Genomic DNA, 21,183 nt, shown 5'->3' with positions numbered 1-21,183 from the left:
GACATGGAAATAGATACCAATGACCACACATCTTGCTAAGAGTCGTTTTGGACTGTGGGATTTATACATGTAGAATGCTTTCCGGATGACTTCTGTGCTCAGTTATTTTTTCAGGAGACTCACTTTTCTTATGCTGGCTAAAACAGATCCCAGCAGTGTTGTCAGGACATGATCTTTCTGTAAGGAGACCCCCAGAGTTTGAACACATGCAAGGAACATACTCTGCTGAACTTACCGATGGAGGTTTGCTTGAGCATAGAATCATAGAATCACAGAATGGTTTGGGTTAGAAAGAACCTTAAGATCATCCAGTTCCAACCCCTGCCATGGGCAGGGATGCCTCCCACTAGGCCATGTCACCCAAGGCTCTGTCCAACCTGGCCTTGAACACTGCCAGGGATGGAGCATTCACCACTTCTTTGAGCAACCCATTCCAGTGCCTCACCACTTCCATAGTAAAGAACTTCTTCCTCAGTGCTAACCTGAACTTTCCCTGTTTCAGTTTGAACCCATCATGCTTTTGAACTCTTGTGCCAAGAAGTCCCACTTTGTGTCATTTTGCATCAGTGGGTTTTACAGTATTATTTCCCTTGTGCCTCTTGCCCCCCCCCCCACTCCCCCCCACCCCCCAGTTATTTGTGACATACTCCACGCTGTGCAATAATGAAACTATTAGGTTATTATCTTCATCTAAATAAGAAGTATAACATGCTGTACTACCATGCCAATTAGATGGGAAAATCAGTGCAGATACCTGAAATATGGTTTTGTATCAGCCGCTCTGTGAAAAATTGCGGGTTCCAGTTTTTAATGAACATGGCTAGACAGCTAGAGAGGACAAAGGATGATGTGTGGATTTCTATTTCTCTGTCTCTCCTAGTTACAAATATTCTTTTGAGAGACAGCAGATACATGTGAGAGGAAGAAATCCTCTTCATCTGCAGGTTTAGATTGGATATTGGGAACAATTTCTTCCCCAAAAGGGTGCTCAGGCATTGGAACAGGCTGCCCAGGGAATGGTGGAGTTACCATTCCTGAAAGTGTTCACAAGCTATATAGATGAGGCCCTCAGTTGCATGGTTTAGTGGTGGCCTTGGCAGTGCTGGGGGAATGGTTGGACTTGATGATCTTAAAGGTCTTTTCCAACTTGGCTGATTCTATGATTCCTGTTGAACAACACGCTGCTCAAAATGCAGGCTGCCAATTCCAGCCTTAGCTCACAGCAAGTGTTGTGTCTGCATGACAAATGGAGGGAAGGTAAGTAAGAGGCAGCAGGGTTTTAACTTAGTGTCTGATAATAGGCTGTTTCTGCTGCCTCGGTATCTGGAGGAGTGGTACAGAAACTCACTTGTGTCCTAGCAAACCTGCCCAGTTTGGTTCTCCATCTTGAGTGCAGCTGGAAGGAACACAGAGGTGGCTTGAAACAATCCAAAGACTTGTGGATGGTTGGGCATCATGGATGAAACCAACCTCTTTTATGCAAGTAGGCTGCACTGTCCCCAGCCAACAGCTGGTGGGATCAAAGGTGCAGTTTCATGAGGGAGAGGAAGGATGAGCCATATCTGTGGGCACTGGATTGACCTGTGAATGTGACTAATGGTACCTGCTGTTATCAGCCGGTGTTGGGCAGGGTAGTGGTCTGTTGGAGCTGGTATTGAGGGTGACCTGGCAAAATGAGGATAGGAGGCTAGGTGGAGAGGAAGAAGAGGAAATAATGCTTAAACTTAGCTAATAATTTTATTTATAGTCTTATGTGCACAAATGGCTGTTGATGATGAGGCTACCAGTGACATAAATAAAGTCAAGCAAAAGAGGTAAGCGAGTGGATACATGTAAAGGCTTCTTTGAGCAGTGCCACAAATTCGGACATCAACCAAGAGACTTATTTCTGTCCCTTGCAATTCCAAAGAGTAGCACAAAGGAGAAAATTAGACCACGATGCTTCACATTGCTCTTTCCATCTTGCGCGCATTTGTGCCCACCAAATGTGAAATGTTCGCCTTTTCCCCTCCAACGTGACGGTTGCTGAACTTATTTTTAGTGTCATTTGATAAGCCTCCCTGCTCACAGAGAGACATCCCACTGACCCAGCCACTGGTCATTGTCTATACCAGTTCCCATCAAAGCGGGCGCGCTTTGTCAGGTTTCGACTCGAATATCCATTCTGCATCTGAAGTACAGTATCGAAAGTGACTGGATCATTTGAGCCTTTTTCTTCAGCTGCTCCCTCCTTCCTCCCCCACAGTGTTTCCGCTCACTCTAACATAATTTGGCATCGTCGACGTGACACGACACTGGTTTTTCTAAAAAATTAGAATACATACATTGTCAATGGTTTCTGATAGCCGGCATCCCCTACATTTAATTTCTCCATCGATGGAAGAAGGTCTTTTTTCCACTGCTGAATCCTAACCAGTGCTCAGTGCCCCCTTGAAAACCCAGTAATGCACATACAGTAATAGGTCATTCAATGTCAAAAGGCATAAAAAAGATGAGCAAAATCTTCACAGGCTGCTGCTTGCTGTTGCCTTTAATTATATTAATTAAACTTTGAAATTCTCATGCAAAGAGAGTTGCTGGCTTGTGTCGCTGAAGAGCCCTTGGAGATTTGGGGGTGGGGGGAGAACCCTGAGATACCAGTTTAGTGGCTACTGCTTTTTTTAATCTAAGAAAAGATTAAAAACAGCTAAGCTCTAGGACTGCTAGGTACGTTTATAGATGATGATATTTTATGCGCTACTGAACTGTGAATGCAGGAAAGGGGGGAAAAACCACCAGCCCCAGTGTCAAGGTCTTGAAGCATCAGTCCCTCAAACTGCGCTCAAGATCCCTGGTTACAGGCTGTCTTCCCATGGAATAACGCTCTATTAATTTTCTCCCTGTCCCGGGTGCATAATGAAAGAAAGGTGTCTTCAAAAACTAAAGGGCAAAGTCTTGCTTGCTACCAATACCTCGAGGCACCCTGTCTACATTTTGTCATGCGTGTGCACTTTTCAGTGTTAGAGTGACAAGATTTCCAGTCAGAAGGTTCCTGTAAGGCACAATGCGATGGAGACTCGCTCGCAAGGGTTTGTGATCTGACATGGCTGTGAGGCACTCAGCTCTTGCTTAGCCTGGTAGGAGGTTTTAACCCTGCCCTTAGCTAGTAGTCCCTGTTTAAATACCACGTGCCTTCTCTGCACTGGAGAAACTCAGCATCATTGCTAAAAGCACATTGCATCCTGAGAATATGTAGTCCTTAAGAAAAAAAACATAAAATAACAAAACTAGAAAAACATGATCATCTTTGGTGTCTGTGTTCCCTCCCTTGTGTGTTCTGGAGAAGCATGGGCATTGCAAGTCAAGGCTTCATTGCTTGGCACTTGCCAGTCACAGAGCATCGACATGCTGGGGTGAAGTGCAGGAGCTTGTACAGTGATGCCACTCCTGCATGGGGAACATGGAAGCCTTATGGGTTGGGCTTGAAGGTGGTCCAAGGAATGCGGTGAGCAAATGCTTAGTTCTCTCTGCTCAGTTGAAAAGTGGCAATGTGGCCATCTTTCCTCCTGACACCTTCTTCTCCTCCTCTACTGAGACTGAACTCGGGTGAAGTTGATACATCGGCCCTGATGGGGGGAAAAGAGAAGAGAAGCTCTTACTGGTGGAGTAATACATGCAACTGAGATGTTTGAATGCTGAATATTAGATAGCTGTAATTTAAATTCCAGTGTTTGTGCAAATAACATATCCATGCAAAACCCTTTAAGATTTAATGGAAATTATCCAGAGTGAGGCACTACATTTGACTCACAAATTTACAATGTTAGGAAAGCACATTTTGAATGCTCTCACGTCTTCTGTGAGGCTCATTTACAAAATCTCAGTAACTGCAGTGAGCAAACTCAAACCTTTCTAACCATGGTAAAGAAAGATCCTGGCAAAGGCAGATTCTCCCCACAGATCTCCCCATGAGCCAAACCCTCACACGGTACACAGAGGAACGTGACTGTTAGTTAGCAGAGCTGCTGCTGATTGGAAACAGTGTTTTATTAGCAATATCCTGAGCTCTGCATCTATAAACTCCGTTCTTACGCACCTTAAAATTGCTGTGCACCAAAATGAAAAGTGGTTTCTCCTGATGTTATTCTCAAGTAAATACCATTCTCCCATAAACAGGCCCAGATAAATCTTGACAGCTTTTGGTGTAGATGAATGGAACAAATCCAATAGCAAAAATCATGAGCCCTTTTTATTCATTTGGATAAAGCCTGAAAATTGCAAGTGGCTTATTTAAATGCCTAAAGTGATAGAGAGTTTTTGAGGTAGGGTGTGCTCCCGAGAGCACAGCTCCTCTTGTTCAACAGCTCTCCTGGGCACAGCAGCGGGACCTAGCACCTTTTCTCTCTGGGATGGGAAGAGCTCTGTGATGGGGGACCTCTCCACCTTTGGAGAAAGCCATTCTTCAAGACATGACAGTGTGTGTGGGACAATGAGTGCATGCTGGCTGGTACTGCATGTTCTGGTGTGAGGTTCTCCATGGATCACAAAGTCTCCATGGAGTGGGCCTTGGAACACAGAATCCTACCCCAGTGGCCTGTGAGAAGCCATGACTCCTTAACTGGGTCTGCAGTAGCAGTGGCTATCTCTGCACTCTTCAGACGTCCACAAAGGCATGTAGGGCTGCAGGTTTCACATACTTTAGAGGGATTTCATGTGCAAGTCCCTTAAAAGGAAAAAAAACAAGTGTGTTTTTTGTTCTCTGTCCCTTTGATTCCTACTTAAGAACTTTGAAATTGCTGTGTCTGTGAAGCAATTTAGAACTGTCAAAGATGAAGCCAAGTAAACCAGAACAGGCAGCTGTGGTTATGCTTTGAATCCTTGTTTCTTTTCAAAGACAGGTGGTTCAGGGAAAATTACTGCTTTCTTCTTAAAGCTCGGAGATTATGGAATTATCAAAAGTAATTAGGGCTGAATTTCATATTCCTTCTAGTTATTTATTTATTCAACCTGGTGTTATAATGTAAAAACCTAAATGCTTTGGTTAACAGGGAGAGTGATGGTACACAGTGCTATTTGGCATTATTCAGGCAAGTCTTGGCACTTGCACATGACTGGCATGGAAGGGGCAGTTTTCTGATCAGGGCAGTTCTTTTCCTAACACCCTACTCCTAATTCTGCTTCTGTCACATGTATAATAATTAAAACTAGTGAATGGGTGCTGTAATCGTAGTAACTTCTGGCTGCTACCATCCATATAATTAATGCAGAAGAGATCACTAGTGCCAAGAGGTTCCTTTGAAGGCCTGGACATCTTTATGCACCTTTTCATTTGCTTGTGTTTTTGTGAAGGTTTTTTTTTTTTTAATTAAACATATTAAAATGAGTTCTGTGGTAGAAGCAAAGTGTTTCTGGAGCATAAAATACAGAAATGCTGTGCAGCTTGAGCACTTGTGACAACAGAGTCGATGTTAAATGAACCCTGACAGTAAGGATGTTCACACCCAAGGTAATGCCACAATGGAAAATCAAGACTGCAAAACCCTGGCAGAAAACAGGTAGTGAGGAATTCCAGTAGTTCCTGTCTGCTTTCGTTGATATTACAATTTACTCATTGATACAACATTTCTACTTTTGTTTGTGGCTCTCTCACTGTTCTTTAATGGTAGCTACCAGTGCCTGAGTTCAGAGGAGTTTTGGGCTATTACTTATTTTGGTGTTGGGCTATTACTTATCTAGTGGCTCAGTACTTTACCTGAGGTCTGAAATAATCCCTGGAATCAAAGATAAGGTCTGGCACATGCAGGCCTGTAGCACGGAGTCCTGCTCTGCTGTCCAGGTGCCCTGTCGTAAGTGCCCTACAGTTTTGGAGTGTCCATCATCTTCTAAAGGCTGACCATGAGTGTGGTAGATGACTTTTTAACAATAGAAGGGGGATTAATGAGGAAAGGAAAAGTAAACCTGTTCCGAAATAAATTGAAAAATTGTTAAGCCTTAAAATATAACTTAAAGGTGATGTCTTAGTAGTTACAGGTCATGGCTTTCACTAGAATTAAGAAAAAGACACTGTATTTTGTTCTACACGTCTTCTCTGCCACACTCTAGTAAGCTTTTGGGGAGATATTTCTGTGATACATCTTTTCTTCCTTTCTACCAGAAGTGGAGTCAGGTCCACTCTGACCCTCCCCGCAGGCATGAGGTTAGTCAGTAGATGTGATGTATGATCAGGTTGTGCTAGAACCTCTGTGAATTTCTGTACTGGCGACTCCTTCTACCTTTACTTATTTAAGAACACTGGAAGGTGACAGATTTCAAATGAAACAAAGCCTTCTGTGTAAGCAGCCATTTTTTGTGTGCGGTGTGATGCTCAGAGAGGACAGAGCTGAAATCAGGATCTTGGAAAATACACTGAAAGTGCTAATTAATGAGAAGGTAGGGAACACTGCCATGTCATTAATGGAACAGCAAATACAGGACGACGACAAAGGAGAGAACGGCTTTTACATTTAGGTAATGGGATGTGACAGGGTGCCTGAGTTCACAATACCTACACATGAAGTGCATTCAGAAATAGCTTTCAAGCCAAAGTACAGGGCTTTGAGCTCTCTCCACTCTTGCAGTTTAAGTCTTAACTTGCACAGTTACCATCTATACCTTTTATATTAGTATTTCTTAGGAAAAAAATATCTATGTCTACCAGCAAGGCTCTCTCTCAGTATGCTTACAGAATCATAGAATGGTTTGGATGGAAAGGGCCTTAGGATCATCCAGCTCCAAACCCCCTGTCATGGGCAGGGACGCCTTCACACTAGACCATGTCACCCAAGGCTCTGTCCAACCTGGCCTTGAACACTGCCAGGGATGGAGCATTCACCACTTCTTTGGGCAACCTGTGCCAGTGCCTCACTACTCTCATAGTAAAGAACTTCTTTAGATCTAACTTCAGCTTCCCCTGTTTCAGTTTGAACCCGTCAGCCCTTGTCCTGTTGCTACAGTCCCTGATGAAGAGTCCCTCTCCGGCATCCTGGTAGGCCCCCTTCAGATACTGGAATAAAGCTCTGAGGTCTCCACACAGCTTCTCTTCTCCAGGCTGAAATGCCCTGATTTTCTCAGCCTGTCTTCATATAGGAGGTACTTTCCATAGTTGGTTTCATGTGCATAAACCTTTCCCCTAAATGCTGGCTTTACAGGGTTTCTGTTTCCAGGATGAGTGGCTCCAGACATAGCAAGGACAGAGGAGAGCCTTAAATGAACAATTCCCATTCTGGTTCCCCACTCATCTCCCATGGTCTCTGGCCCAAACTCCTTACTCGAGGACTTAAAGGGGAGGAAGGAGACAAAGAAGGAATTGTGTGTTGTCAGGCAGACAAAACACCATTAACAGGAGAATCTGAGAGCACCTAAGAAATACCAGCTATCCAACCACTGTCCGTACCAGACAGTAACAGGTAATAACACATACACTATAAGTAATTTAAGTGAGCTTTTAAACCATTCACATTCTAGAAGGGCAAACTGAAGTAGGCAGAAGATAAAAAGACTAACTTTTATTTCCTAAGGATCAAACCAATATGAAGTAGGTGCAACCAGTATCACTGTCTTCATGCAAGGTGGTTTTGAGAAGAAGATGCACAGTGTGTAAGTCAATTCGTTCCTCTAATGAACTGAAAACCTCCTATGTAGCGATAGCTATTTCATCATTAAGACCAGCCTTTAGAAACTGAATATTACATTTTTCTTCTGATTAATCTCAACAAAAAGGACTGCGTAGTTAAACAGAAGCACTATTTAAGTTCATCAGTCTGGTTCTGGCCTTCACATCTTCAACATGCTTGTACTGTGTAACTGATGACACCAGTGAATTACCACCATCACAGCACTGCTGTGATCCACAAGTTTGCACTAATATTGCCCTCATGTCCCCGCATTCAATTAAACAGTCAATACAACCAATTTGAAATCTGATGTATCATGCCTTGTAAATCACTGGATCATAAACCTTAACAATACCAACATGTAGTCTGTACAAAATTGGACTAAATTAGTGGTTTAGGACTAGTGTAATTAAACAATGGGTTATACAAGCATTCCCTGAGCTCTGTGTGAAATACCGGAGCTGTCTCCATACACCAGGGTCAGTAGAAAAAATCCCCTCCCAGGAGAGACAAATACAGAGATAGGGATATATGGGCTGTGCTCTTCTTTACTGTGTTGTGTACTTGTCTGAAAGGATGTAATTTAAGGGACTGGGGTTCTCTTACCTAAAACCTTGAACTTCAACTTCTGGCTGTCACAAGGGTCATGGTGAGACATGATCTATCTCCTGTGAGGCTGTGGATCCTTCATCACAGCTTTTCTCCAAATGCTACTAAGCCAGTAGGCTCAGGCTACCTATGAACTGACACCCATATGACACAGAAAGTTGAAAGGACAACTCAGACAGGACTTTGAATCATTCACTTAGCTTTTAAGCAGCTGGCTGCTGCTGGGTGGTCACTGATCTAAAGAAGCAGCTTTTAATATATTATTACCTTCCACTCACTGTCCTGGCTATTCTTTTCTTTGGTAGTTTGGTCTCACTTGCAGTATTTTTCAGCAATTCAGAAAGGGCACCCCAAGGAGTGTGAGATGGGATGTGGTGATACCCAGCCACTCAGCTTGCACTGCACTGTCAGGTACTTGTAACAGCCCATCCATACCTTGTCCTTGTGTGTGACTTAATTTCTTTAACATGTGACATAATTGTACGTGTAGGAAAAAGTTCCTTGTACAGGGCTGAATTGTTCAGCATCCAACTTCAGAGTGGTAAGAATAACCACATTTTCCAAAGGAGCACTTACAGCTCTGTCCAGAACAGCTGTATTAGACAGAATCATAAAATGGTTTGGGTTGGAAAGGACCTTAAGATCATCCAGTCCCAACCCCCTGCCATGGGCAGGGATGCCTCACACTAGACCATGTTGCCCATTACCGCCTATAATACACAATGTTGTCAAAGATTGGCTCACTTTGACCTTGAACGATCAAGATCCTCCACTGTCTGTCTCTGACATACCAGCAGAAGCTGAGGATTGTGTGCTTCTACTCCCAGCTGCAATAATCCCATAAAGAGAATATATCCTTTGGGGGTGTGTCAGTTACATGGAACATGTGAGCTCTGTGCCCTCCAGCCCAACTGATCAGTGCCCACAGAGCCAGGAGGAAGAGGAGGGCTCTAGAATAATGTCACTCCTGAGACATGTATTTAGCAATGTCATTAGTGTTGGCTGTGTCTCCATAGCATTATCAGAGCATCTTTCATCTCTGTGATGGGTGCACTGCCATGAGCCTGGGTTAGCTGCTCACCAGGAAGCAGGAAGCTGTATTCTCACAACAGCTCCTCGCAACAGGCTGCTGAGACTGTTGGTGCAGTCTGGATTACCAGATGAGAACCTGGTTTACCTGGTTCTCTTTCTTCTTACTCTTATTTTCCTTGTTGCCCAACCAGCCATCTGCCTCTCTATAAGGAATCTAAGATGAGTGTATGGAATTCTTCCCTGTAGCCCTTTCAGTAAAGGAGGCCTGTGCAAACTTTTTCTCCTTTGCTAATGCAAGGGAACAGGCAATTTCCTGCTTCCCAAACCTCTCTGAGATCATTAACTCCTAGTATAACACTTACCGGGGATAATGAACTCCTTCCCAAGCTCCTGACCCACACACTCATGCAGTTTTAACAATAAAAGCTCCTTTTAATGGAATAAAACTGCCAGTGACTCAAACCAGGTGCTGAGAGGCTGGACCTTAGCACCCTGCAACAAGGGCTGAACAGGAAGGAGCTCTTTCCTTACTGAAAGAATCCCACAGCAGAGCTGGTACCAGTGACTGGAACAGGGCAGCAGCTCATGCCCTGCTGTCTACAGCCATCAGAAAGGGTTCTCAGGGATCTCCCCTCACTGTAGCCATCAAAAGCAACATTAACTGGAGGTAATGTCACCTTGCCCCATCTCCTGGGCATTAGAATTCCACTGGCATTAACACCCATGCTCGTCTTTACTAGCTCCCTGGCTCAGGATGTATTTCACTGCTATAACCATTATAATATTATGCTCACCTCATAAATGTATGTTGACAAGCTGGAGCATACAACTGAAGTTAAGTTTATATATACATATTTCATATATATATTAAAAAAGGTGATTTATATGCTTACTTCAGAGAGGGTTTGCTAACCCACCCATGTCCTGTGCAGCTCTAAGCAGTGCTCAGAGATTCAAACTGGCCATCAGGTAATCCTTTGTCTCAGAGACCCAAGCAGCTCAGAATGTGGTAAGAACTTGGAACTGGCTTTACACCCCTGCTAACAGAAACCTAGATCTTAGAGCTCAAGCCCCATCTCTGCAGATGCCTGGTTTTCATTTCAGGTTGATCTTCCCATAAAACCTCAGCAAACCCCATTCTAAGTTGTCAGAATTTCCTGTCTTTGCTCATGTCACATTACTGCTCAAGGCCTTCCCCCCTGTGATGGGTCTCCATGACCATGTCTCACTATGTGCCATCACCATGTGACATCCCAAAGCAACTCTCACTTGGCATCCCTCCCCCACACTGTGGTGGTAGACATTTAGCACCTGGGAAAAGATGACTTGCAGTGCTGTAGACTACTGGAGGTATCATTTTTCACAGAATAAATCAGCAATGAATCTCTTAGAGGAATGATCTGAACTGGTGTTATTGCCTCAGAGCCCATCACTACTGACGCAGACATCAGGACCATTTCTAGGGCTTGTCCAAGTAGGCTTTCTCCTCAAAATTACTTAACTGATGAATGAAATGTCACTGACAGAGGTGAGATAAGCTCTGAACCCCCAAAACAATGATCGGATGGGCTCAAAATCGCCCTAAAGTAACAACACAATAGAAAGAAAGAAACTACAGATGAATGGCATTATATATTTTTACCCTAAGAATGATCTTTTTTTTTTTTTCACTCCAGTAGTATTTGCAGGTAATCTGACCTAAGTGGAAAGGCACAGAACTTGTTTATTGTCCTCATATTTGTGTAAATAAGCCTCCTCAGCATCTGTGCATTAACTTTATGATCGTTGGGAGCTATCTTAGTGGCCCTGTAGGTGAACTTTCACAAGTCACAACATCTGAATTTGAAGAACAGGAGTTTCACAACCAAGCCTGCCATCATCTGCCTCAGAAAAAGACTGCTTAGAGGAACTTACATGTGCCAGCACTATTACAGGTGCCTCAGGAGCCAAGTCTGACTTGGTAGCCCCTGTTTGTTCCTTGGTCATGCTGGACTTGTAAGCAAGTGAAGAGCAGGAGGACAGGACTAATTTCTTTTAAAAGGTAGTTCCTCTCTTTCTGCACTGTATTACAGAGGCCCACAAAACAAAACTGTCAGTAATAGGTTAAAAATATTTATTTTAATGATGCTTTGTAAATACATAAAATATGTCATGGATGGCCAAGAGCCTGCTGCTGCTGCAGACAAGTATTTCTTACACGAAAATATACAGCTCAATTGTAGCCATCAGCGTCAGGCTTTCAACTTCATATAAATATATGCAATAAGTATTCATTTGTGGTGGGAAACCCTCTGGGTATCTTAAACCCATTGATATGTATAGGAGGTCACTACTGATGAACACCATTGTAAGTTCTGGTGTGCTGGGTTTTCTCAAGTGCAGATCTTGTGTTGATGTGGTTTGCTAAAGGTTGGGAGCAAACATTCCCTACACACATCTATCAAGTGTTGCTATGTCATCTGGCAGGGCTTGCTGTCTGCTTTGGGGGCACTTGGCTTAGATGTAAATGAAAACACTGGGTGCACCGCAGCGAGGAGTCAAGAGGTATTATCTGTTGTATTTTTAGTAACACTGAAGGCTTTGAGAAAATGCTATTAACAGCAGCTTTTCACCTCAGTAATAACGCTTATTTTGTAACTGGACATATGGACATTTCGGCACAGTTGCTACAGTGAGCAAAATCTTTGAAGTACATGTTTACCCAGTACTGAAGGGATTTGGTAGCTCGGTATCCTGTGTGGCACTGCGAGGAATTATTCTGCCAAGACTCCTGGTAGTGGAGAGCAAAGATGCAGGGACAGACTTAAAACACTGTTTTACCACCTTTGAAATTCCAAGTCACTGTCATTGACATGCCAGGGAGCCTGGTTTTCCAAGAAAGATGAGATTATGAGTGGGTTGCAGAGGCATGCAGGCAGCCAGGGAAGGGAAAGCAAGCAAGTGCTCAGCTAGCACAAGCATTTGCTGTCCTGCCTAGACAGGTTTTGGTAATGAGGAAGGGAGGGATTTATCTTCCTTTGCCAAATTTTCTGTGACTGCTTTATTCAGCAGTTCTGGAAATAGACTACTGCCTTGAAATAGAGTGGTTGTGACAAGCTGCCCCTCCTGTGAGTTGGCCTTCCAGGTCTGGGAGTGGAGAGCCCAATGAGCTGCTAAGCCAGTTGTGTGGGCCTGAGGGGAGAATAAAACTGTATGCATTTGTAGCATCTGCTTCAAAAGCAGGTTGTGGCAAATATTTTATTCAGCAGAGCTGGAGGTCTCCTGTCTCTAGAGGGCAGGAGTTTGTTGTTTTCCTCATACAAGGCAAACATTGCTTATGCAAAAGGAAAGGATGTGGAAATGGCCTGGAGTGTCCCTGTTTCTCTAGCACAGGTTCTCTGGAACGCTCTCAATCTGACCCCTTGGCAATAAGCCTCCCTCACACACACTGCTGCTGCCTCCACGGCCTGGCAAGGTTTGACCCTTTTTTTCCTGAAGGACACGATCTTGTTTCCCCATTGCAGGCACCTGCCAATGGAGGGCTTTTCTCCTTCAGGTCTAATCATGCCTTGGAAGGCAGATCCAGCTTGTTCTCACTGCCAGAGGGAAAGTGATCCCTGTGCTGACAGCCATCCCCCATTACACCTAACCCCATATTGGCACTCAATTGCTCACGTGGGTGCAAGAACCAGGACACCACTTCTCCCGTCATCCCCAGTGGTAGGCTGGGCTGTCACTGAGAGAGCTCCCTCTCCTCAGGAGACAAACTGGGGTGGTGAGATTCTAAAACTCATTTCCAGGTGAAGCTTCAAGAACTCTTCCTGAGTTTTCTCTGGGGTGTGGAACAGGAGAGGAGTTTTCTCTTGAGAATTGTCCTCCTAGCTCTTTGAACTCTCTTAGAACTGTGGGATGAATCCTTGTCAGGAATAAGTATTACTGGGAATCCCTTGTGTGTTATGGGACACTCCAGCCAAACTGGTATCAGGCCTAATCTTAAGTGGTTTCCTCATGTGAGCATCCTAAATGACTCCTTGAGTCCTCTACATCTTTTTTAGGAAGAAAAGAGAGAGAAAATGCTACTAGATGCATCACATTTAAAGCCTTGTAAAGTCAGAAACAGCACAATTCTAAACCCACTAAGACCAACAAACATCAAAATCTGGCCCTTTGGGGTCATTTTCAGCTAAAAATACCAATATGATCAGAAATTTACAGTTTCTAGAGATGGCATCTCTAAAGCAAAGTCAGACATCTCTATTATTCTTCCTTGCTCCCCTCTGTGCAGCTGCTCCAAGGGAGAATAATGCAATTTGTCTTTCTCTGAAATAAGAGATATCAACAGATAAACTGTAACTGTCAGAAGAAATGTTCTTTTCAAACTACTTTTCTCCTCCACCATGACCACCCTTCAAGCCCCTCCTAAAATCTCCCTCCTTTAGCAATACTTCGCTGTCTCCTTTTCTCAACAGACTTCTCTAACTGGGCTTTTTTGAAGAGATGCTAGCATCTTCAGATGGCTCATGAGTACAAGAAGCAGACACTCCACAGCTCTAAGGTCTTTAAGTCATCCTGGGGCTGTGTTCTAGGTTGTGACAGAGCAGTAACGTAGCATTTCTACCCCATCCAAAAACCTGGCCCATTAAGATTTTGTGGTATCTGACTGGCGTATGATAATTATGTGTAAAGAGAGAAGCCACCCCAGACTGTAGGATGCTATGTAAATGATTTAAAAATAATTATGACACAGCTATTGGGAGGAAAAAATTCCACTTGGCCCAGAAACCAACTGTATCCTGGGCTACATCAAAAGGAGAGTGACCAGCAGGTGGAAGGAGGTGATCCTGCCCCACTACTCTGCTCTCATGAGACTATACTTGGAGCACTGTGTGCAGTTCTGGTGTCCTCAAAACAAGAAGGGCACGGAACTGTTGGAGCAAGTCCAGAGGAGGCCACAAGGATGATCAGGGGCTGGAGCACCTCCTGTATGAAGACAGGCTGAGAAAGTGGGGCTGTTCAGCCTGGAGAAGAGAAGGCTGCGTGGACCTCAGAGCAGCCTTCCAGTATCTGAAGGGGGCCTACCAGGATGCTACAGAGGGACACTTCATCAGGGACTCTAGTGATAGGACAAAGGGTGATGGGTTCAAACCAAAAAGAGGGGAAGTTGAAGCTAGATCTAAAGAAGCTCTTTACTGTGAGGGTGGTAAGATACTGGCACAGGTTGCCCAAAGAAGTGGTCCATCCCTGTCAGTGTTCAAGGCCAGGCTGGACAGAGCCTTGGGCTACATGGTCTAGTGTGAGGCATCCCTGCCCATGGCAGGGGGTTGGAACTGGATGATCTTAAGGTCCTTTCCAACCCTAACCATTCTATAATTCTATGGGAAAATATGAATTTGAAGATGTAGATAGTGTTTAAGTGGGTTATCAGGAGGAAGACTAAAAGGCCCCAGCACGGTGTGAGGGTGCAGCTCTGTCTCTGATGGTGATGGCTCTGCAGACAGCAAAACAGAGCCCTGCAGACAGCAAAACAGAGGCCCGCAGGGACCACTGCATGTGGCAACCCTCCAGATGCCACTGTGATTCAGCTGTCACTTCACCAGCCAAATCCTTCACAGCCTTACTCACCACTGGATCCTTCACAGTGGGAAAGAATTCAGCATTAAAGACCCTGACCACTGGGGCCAGGAACAAGCTTGGGTGACAAACCTCTCCCCCACCCCTCAACCCATGGTGCAAGGAGTATACATCACTGAGTCAGCTCTGTTTCCTGCAGACAAAACCCCACAGCATATCATCAGGCTTCTCTTTTAATTCAAATGGATCAGTAGCCATAAACTTCACAGATACTTGGACATCTCCCTCCCCCCTCCTTCCTCCGCCCCCTAGCCAACAAAAGCTCTCCTTTTAGAGCAGTGTTAGAAGTGGCAGCTCCAGAATTCCCAACAATGGATGAAGGCCCAAATCCTTTCTGAAAGCCAAACCCTCACACAACACCATCATTAAAATGACCACAGGATCTATTACGTGGCCTGCTCTACATCTGATTTAGACCTCCTGGGTTATGAGAGAGAAGTTGTGGAGCTGTCTGATTTATATTCATGTGTGTCTTTGTCAGTCTGCCTTGCTCTCAGTTAGCAAGGATGTCTATTAATTGTACATCAGGCATATTTCAGACAGTGCTAATTTATGGTGGTTGTTGCTAGCATGACTGCTGGTTGAAACCCTAGCCACTGTACATGGCTGCAACCCGTCCCTTATAATAACAAGTGCTGATTTCTAATGCTAATCAATGGGGACCAAGATGAAATGCCAGGGTGGATTTCTACATCTGTCTAGCCTTTGAAGTAGGAGTTATTGTCTCTGTCCAGGAATACAAACGGTTAGAAGTGAGGGTTCCATGCCTGCCCCCCTGCAGAAAAAACTAAAGCTTAATTTCACATCTGAACATTACAGACCACAGAAGAGATGCTGCTAGGGGACATAGTGCTTTGTAGCTACTTGTAGTAGCTACTCATAGCAGGCAAAGGTCAGAGCAGCCCTTGAATAGCAAAGCTCTTACTTGACAGCAGGTGAGTACTGGTCAGTAGCCAGCAGAGTGAGAGCTCTCCTCTTGCAAGAAGTAATGACAGCAAGCAAGACAGAATGGGTAGCACACATGCAGCATGTTTCTGTAGTATTTCTTTGCCAAGAGGTCAGTTTTGTCCTGGATTGTCTTGACAGCTAGAAATACTCTCCTTACTTAACCTTAGCAAGCCATTTGCAAACAATTCATACTAGCGTCACACCAGCTTCTCTTGATTTTTTAAGCACTGCTTCTGATCTCCTGTGTCTTGCTGGAAATCAGGAACAGTTCTTTTAAAGTCAGCAGCATAAAGCTCATGGGAATAAGATTAGAAGCTGGTCCTCAGATTGTATGACAGGGGGGTGTCTATTGCAGGCTCGTTTTCAGTACTACCAAGCAGCTGGCCAGGCACCCATGGTGCTGGCAGCCTCTAGGATGTGTACACAGCAAGGAGATAGTATCTGAGTACTGAAAAAGTGGTACTTTTCTTCCCTGTGGACAGGGGAATGTGGGGTGAAGTCTGTGCTCTCTGAAATACCTTTTCTCATTGGACATGCTGCAGCAGATGTCCTTAGAGGAGATCTCATGTTCTCCAGAAGCTGGGAGAAGTGTCCCATAGGGACCCTGTCAAGCTGCGTTTGTCTTCTTGCCTGAACATTTCTCCTAAGTGTACATTACCAGCTACTAGTGGAAAAAGGATTTGGTGTGGATGTTTTTAGGCTCTGAATCCTGAGGAAGAATAGGGCAGGTATGGTCTGGAAAGACACTCCCATGGGATTAGCTTCAGTCGCTGTATCACTTGACTTACAAGTCCCCCTGCACTGCCCATCTTTCCTCGCAGGAACTCTCCAGAGAAACACAGGGGAGTGGGTGTATGGTGCTGGATTTGGTTCTGGTTTCCAGTTTCCATCTTCACCTTTCTCCCTTATTTTACTAAAATCAGTATAACCTGTATAATGCATTTGGCTTTTAGTAAGCCTTTATTATACATATGCAAGGAGATCTTGGTATTAAGTGCATTTTCTAAATTAAGAAATAAATATGCTCATTTGCTGTAAAATTTCTATTGTTGATTTGGGAACAGTAAGCTCTTGCAAATCTCAGCTTTCACCTTGCCAATCACTGTATTCCTGTAAGTGCACTGCAGTTACTTGGAACCTTTTCTGGGTTGGTGTTGGCATACTTTTGCTAGATTACATTTATGCATTAGTACCATCTGTGCCTGCTGTACCTTCTGTGAGTTAGCCCTGGCCAAATGATTGGCATTTATCTGGAAGTGCACTAAAAAAAAAAGAGGGAGAGAGAAAGAGAAAGAAAGGGGGGAGGAGGAAGAGACATAGTAAGGATGGTACCTAGAGCTTTATGTTTGCTGCTGGCACTAACAGATCTCAAAGTGGAAGATGCAGTGGGGAGCACAGACACTTGCACTGATGTCCCTCATTTCAACTGCTGATGAATCTGCCATGTCCCTTCTTAGTCCTTTTCTCTAAATATGAGCTGCTTCATCCTGTTGTGGTATTCAGATAAATTCTCCCTGCCCTTGTGTTCTAGACCAAAGACAAACTGGCAGGACCTAACAGATAAACCTACTGAAGGACAGTTTTGCATTGGTGATGGTCACCTTCCATTGCATCTTGTTACAGTTTGCTCAGAAAAAGTTTGGACCGAATGATGCCTTTAATCTGTCAGCTTGTATTGAAGGTTATTTAGGATATTGATTGCATATAGGAATGCAGATGTCATCCTACTGGGTTTGGCATTTTGCTTCCTATTCAGTCATCTGCTGCTCAAAGAAACTTAGGTGTGAAATAGCCTCCTATGGTTTCTTCCCTATAGCTAAAGGAAGAGGTGAGCATTTGCTTCTGTTACTAGTTTTTAATTGTCTGCTGCATTGTTTGTCATAATAAACGAAGAGCTGCAAGTGAGAGCACTGATAAGCAGCAGCACAGTAACCTCGTTGGAGGATTGCTGCCTAGCCAGGCCCAGGTAGCCTAAGGAGAAAGGCCTCTGAACTGTACAGCTCTGTATCTGGAGACATGGAAAGGCTGAACACTAACACAGGGAAGGGAATTCCTGGCAAAGCCAAGGAGAGTATCATGATCCAGGTCTGCCCACGCTGGACACAGACCAACAGGCAGTACCCAGAGACAGCGCTCCGAGCTCTGCAGCACCCTTGTCCAGATGAATAGAATCTGGTAATTTAAGAGACTGTGAACTAAAAGCAAAGATTTCCTCATTCTATGGTCTTTTTAGTTTCAGATCAGTTTCATTGAACCCAAGAAAAATAAGTTTTGTGCATACTCTTAGGTGACAGCAGTTTGGACCAATTTGTCCTAAGGAGGTAGGTATAAAATACAAAAGAGCAGATATAAATACAAATGAAAGAGTTCTTAAATTGAACATAACTGTCTGCTAAGAATTTAAAAGAGAATTATCTGGCTTAAAAATTACTTTAATTAAATCAGTACAATGTCAGTCTGTCAGAAAAGCTGACGTGCTTAATTCAGCCTAACCTGCATTAGAGAAAGAGTAGAGGGGGTAAGGAGCCACCTCCAAGCTGAACACAGTTCCTGCCAAGGCTGATGAATCAAGGGTTCTGTTCCAAAGAAGAACACAAAGAAGCATCTTTGTGTTTGCCTAGACAGTACCCACTCTATTACTTGTAAAGTGTTCCTTGAGATGAGGCTGACCTTCCAGTAGACCCTCTCAGACAGAACAGTTTGTTTTGCGCCTGTTTGATGCACAGCCCATTCATAGCATGGTTATACTGAGATCTGATACTGTGTAGTGGAACTGTTTGCAACTGACATATGTGCAGCATGTCCCCTTTCACCAAAGGTACTTTATAGCAATTTATAGTTAAACTAATGGCATAGCCAGAATCTCTATGGGCTGCCTTTTGCTGTGGTGTTTCTGTAGCAGGAGGACTGAGGCTCCCAGCAGCAGCCTTACTTCAGGTTTCCATCAGGATATATATAAGATAATAACTAGAACTAGTTTTGTAAATGTTTCTATATACTATTTCTTTAGTTTTGTTCTGAATGACCAATTTCACACTGTGGAATCTTTTTCTAATAAGAATGTAATATTTGTAATTCAAGATTTTTTTCTTTCTTTCTATATGTTCTATGTTAAATGTATGCTATACTTAAAAAACTAGCAGCTGACTGAAAAAAAAAAGACCACAACACACTGCAGGGAAACACCCCTGAGGACAATTTCAGTCAGTGAAACTAACTTTTAGGAGCTGTGGAATGAGCTAGCATCTGGTTCTTCATTTGCAGCATATATAAGGCTTGTCAGAGCTTGGAGCTCTGTATGAAGTTACGGTGTTCTCAACATAAAAAAGGACATGGAACTGTTGAAGCAAGTCCAGAGGAGGAGGCCACAAGGATGATCAGGGGGCTGGAGCACCTCCTCTATCAAGACAGGCTGAGAAAATTGGGGCTTTTCAGGCTGGAGAAGAGAAGCTGAGTGGAGATCTCATAGCAGCCTTCCAGTATCTGAAGGGGGCCTACAAGGGTGCCAGAGGGGGACTCTTCATCAGGGACTGTAGTGATAGGACAAGGGGTAATGAGTTCAAACTGAAACAGGGAAAGTTCAGGTTAGACCTAAGGAAGAAGTTCTTTACTATGAGGGCGGTGAGGCACTGGCACAAGTTGCCCAAAGAAGTGGTGAATGCTCCACCCAAGGCCAGGCTGGACAGAGGGAGGCGTCCCTGCTCATGGCAGGGGGCTGGAACTGGACGATCTTAAGGTCCTTTCCAACCTGAACCATTCCATTATTCTACGATGCTATAGCCATTCCCAGGTGGTGCTAGGGTTGGCAGGTTAGTAATGAAGGAAGGAAGCCCCTACACTTTATTTAGGAATTGGCCCTTGAATACTTGGATAATGCTTAAACTGGCCTGTACTAACAAACTGCTCTAGTACAGATGAAAAAAGACTATTGGCTGCCAAATGTGTAGGTTCCTACCTTTGACCAAAACAACACCTCTTGTCACTTCCCTTGCTGGAAAACATGGGTTTTCCAATTGTTCTTCTGCTTCTGTGTATATAGAAGCACTCATTGCTTACACAGGCCACAACTGGAATGCAGCACAGACCTGGGCCGCACAGCCAGAGCAGCATGCGTGACCCACCTTGCAGCACTGGAATGTGAACCAAAGAGCTACCAATTATCTTATATATGCCACCATTATTTTATATAAACTCAGCCTAGGTTTTGGGGGGTGGGTGTGTGTGTCATGCAGTGTAGGGTGGCTCTGCCCTGAGCCTACTCCTTTCTCCCTGCGTGAAGAGACACTCAGAAATCTCAGTGAGAGGAGGAGAAAAGGTTTTAAGGGATGTGAAAGAAACAGCAGCCATCCTCCCAGTCTATTTCAAGACTGAAGTATTTAATTTTGTTACTTAGTAAAAAGAAAACCAACAATCCCCACAAAAAGATCCTTGTTTAAAAGTAGGGAAGTGGTACAGTGCATTTAAATGGAGCTCAGATTTAACAACCCTGTGGTCAGTCTAATTGGTGAATTTAGGAAATGAGCAGGCCTTTGTTTGCAATACAAACATGAAGTCAGTGACTGCTGCTGTTACTCAGTGGAGTGAATGGTGAGCACTGCTCCCAAGCATGCACTTCTGTTTTAGGACTATTTAATTTGCCATTGAGGGGAGGAGGCATCCTCTAGCTAGGTGTGAATGTTTTAAACTTTTCGAAATCACTGGTAATTTAGAACTTGTCTCTGAAATTACCTGGTAAATGACCACAACAACATTTAGAAGTAAAGAGCAATGAGGTGTGCACAATTACCTTCCAAAGCTGGAGGCACACGCACACTTCAGCAGGAATTTAACTGCAGTATGGGTAGACTGGTGCCTTTTGTAGATTCTATCACTGAGGATGACAGCTATTTCTAGCTGAAACCATAATAAAAGACTAAACTGTTAAATTACAAACTTTAAAAAAAAGTTCACTTGAAAAAATAAAAGTTTCTTTATTGTAATTGCCCATTTCAAATTCTATTTTCAAACAAGTGTAGTGAAATTAGTAAAGACAACTTTGGGAACCATCTTAAACTGCCTTATATGTATTAGCTGCAGTTAGTAAAGGGCTGATTCAAGCTAAATTATTTTTCACATTTTAAAATGCCCCAGGCATGTTGATAAGGGGTCTTGTACCAGTTGTAACAGAACTTAATGGAGCCAGTCTATCAATCATTTGCATGTGGAGGCCCTACTGAAATGAACAGCCCTATCTGTTGTTCACTTTGCTTGTCTAGAAGTCCTCATTTCTAATTACCCCTTTGCAAACCGACCATGGGTTCAGCGTGTGAATCACAATTAGGATGCCAGTGCAAAAATTCAAGCCCCACTGCTG

At 43.9% G+C, this 21,183-nt stretch overlaps 1 protein-coding gene across 2 annotated transcripts in view; it reads right to left on the bottom strand.

The window, feature by feature from the left end:
* Positions 1–1,724: 1,724 nt before the first annotated feature.
* The window catches only part of ANTXR2 (ANTXR cell adhesion molecule 2), a 109,213-nt gene continuing 89,754 nt past the window's right edge, over positions 1,725–21,183 (bottom strand). For both annotated transcript variants that reach the window (XM_057429883.1, XM_057429884.1), the window contains exon 17: positions 1,725–3,605. In XM_057429883.1, coding sequence (XP_057285866.1) covers positions 3,567–3,605 — 39 coding nt within the window. In that variant the 3' untranslated portion in view covers positions 1,725–3,566. The remainder of the gene's footprint in view (positions 3,606–21,183) is intronic.

The sequence above is a fragment of the Pezoporus wallicus genome, unplaced genomic scaffold, assembly GCF_028554395.1.
Source record: "Pezoporus wallicus isolate ANWC-B61680 ecotype Strahan unplaced genomic scaffold, APGP_CSIRO_Pwel_v1 contig_5696, whole genome shotgun sequence".
Lineage (NCBI taxonomy): Eukaryota > Metazoa > Chordata > Aves > Psittaciformes > Psittacidae > Pezoporus > Pezoporus wallicus.
This window is presented reverse-complemented; position numbering and strand designations above follow the sequence as displayed.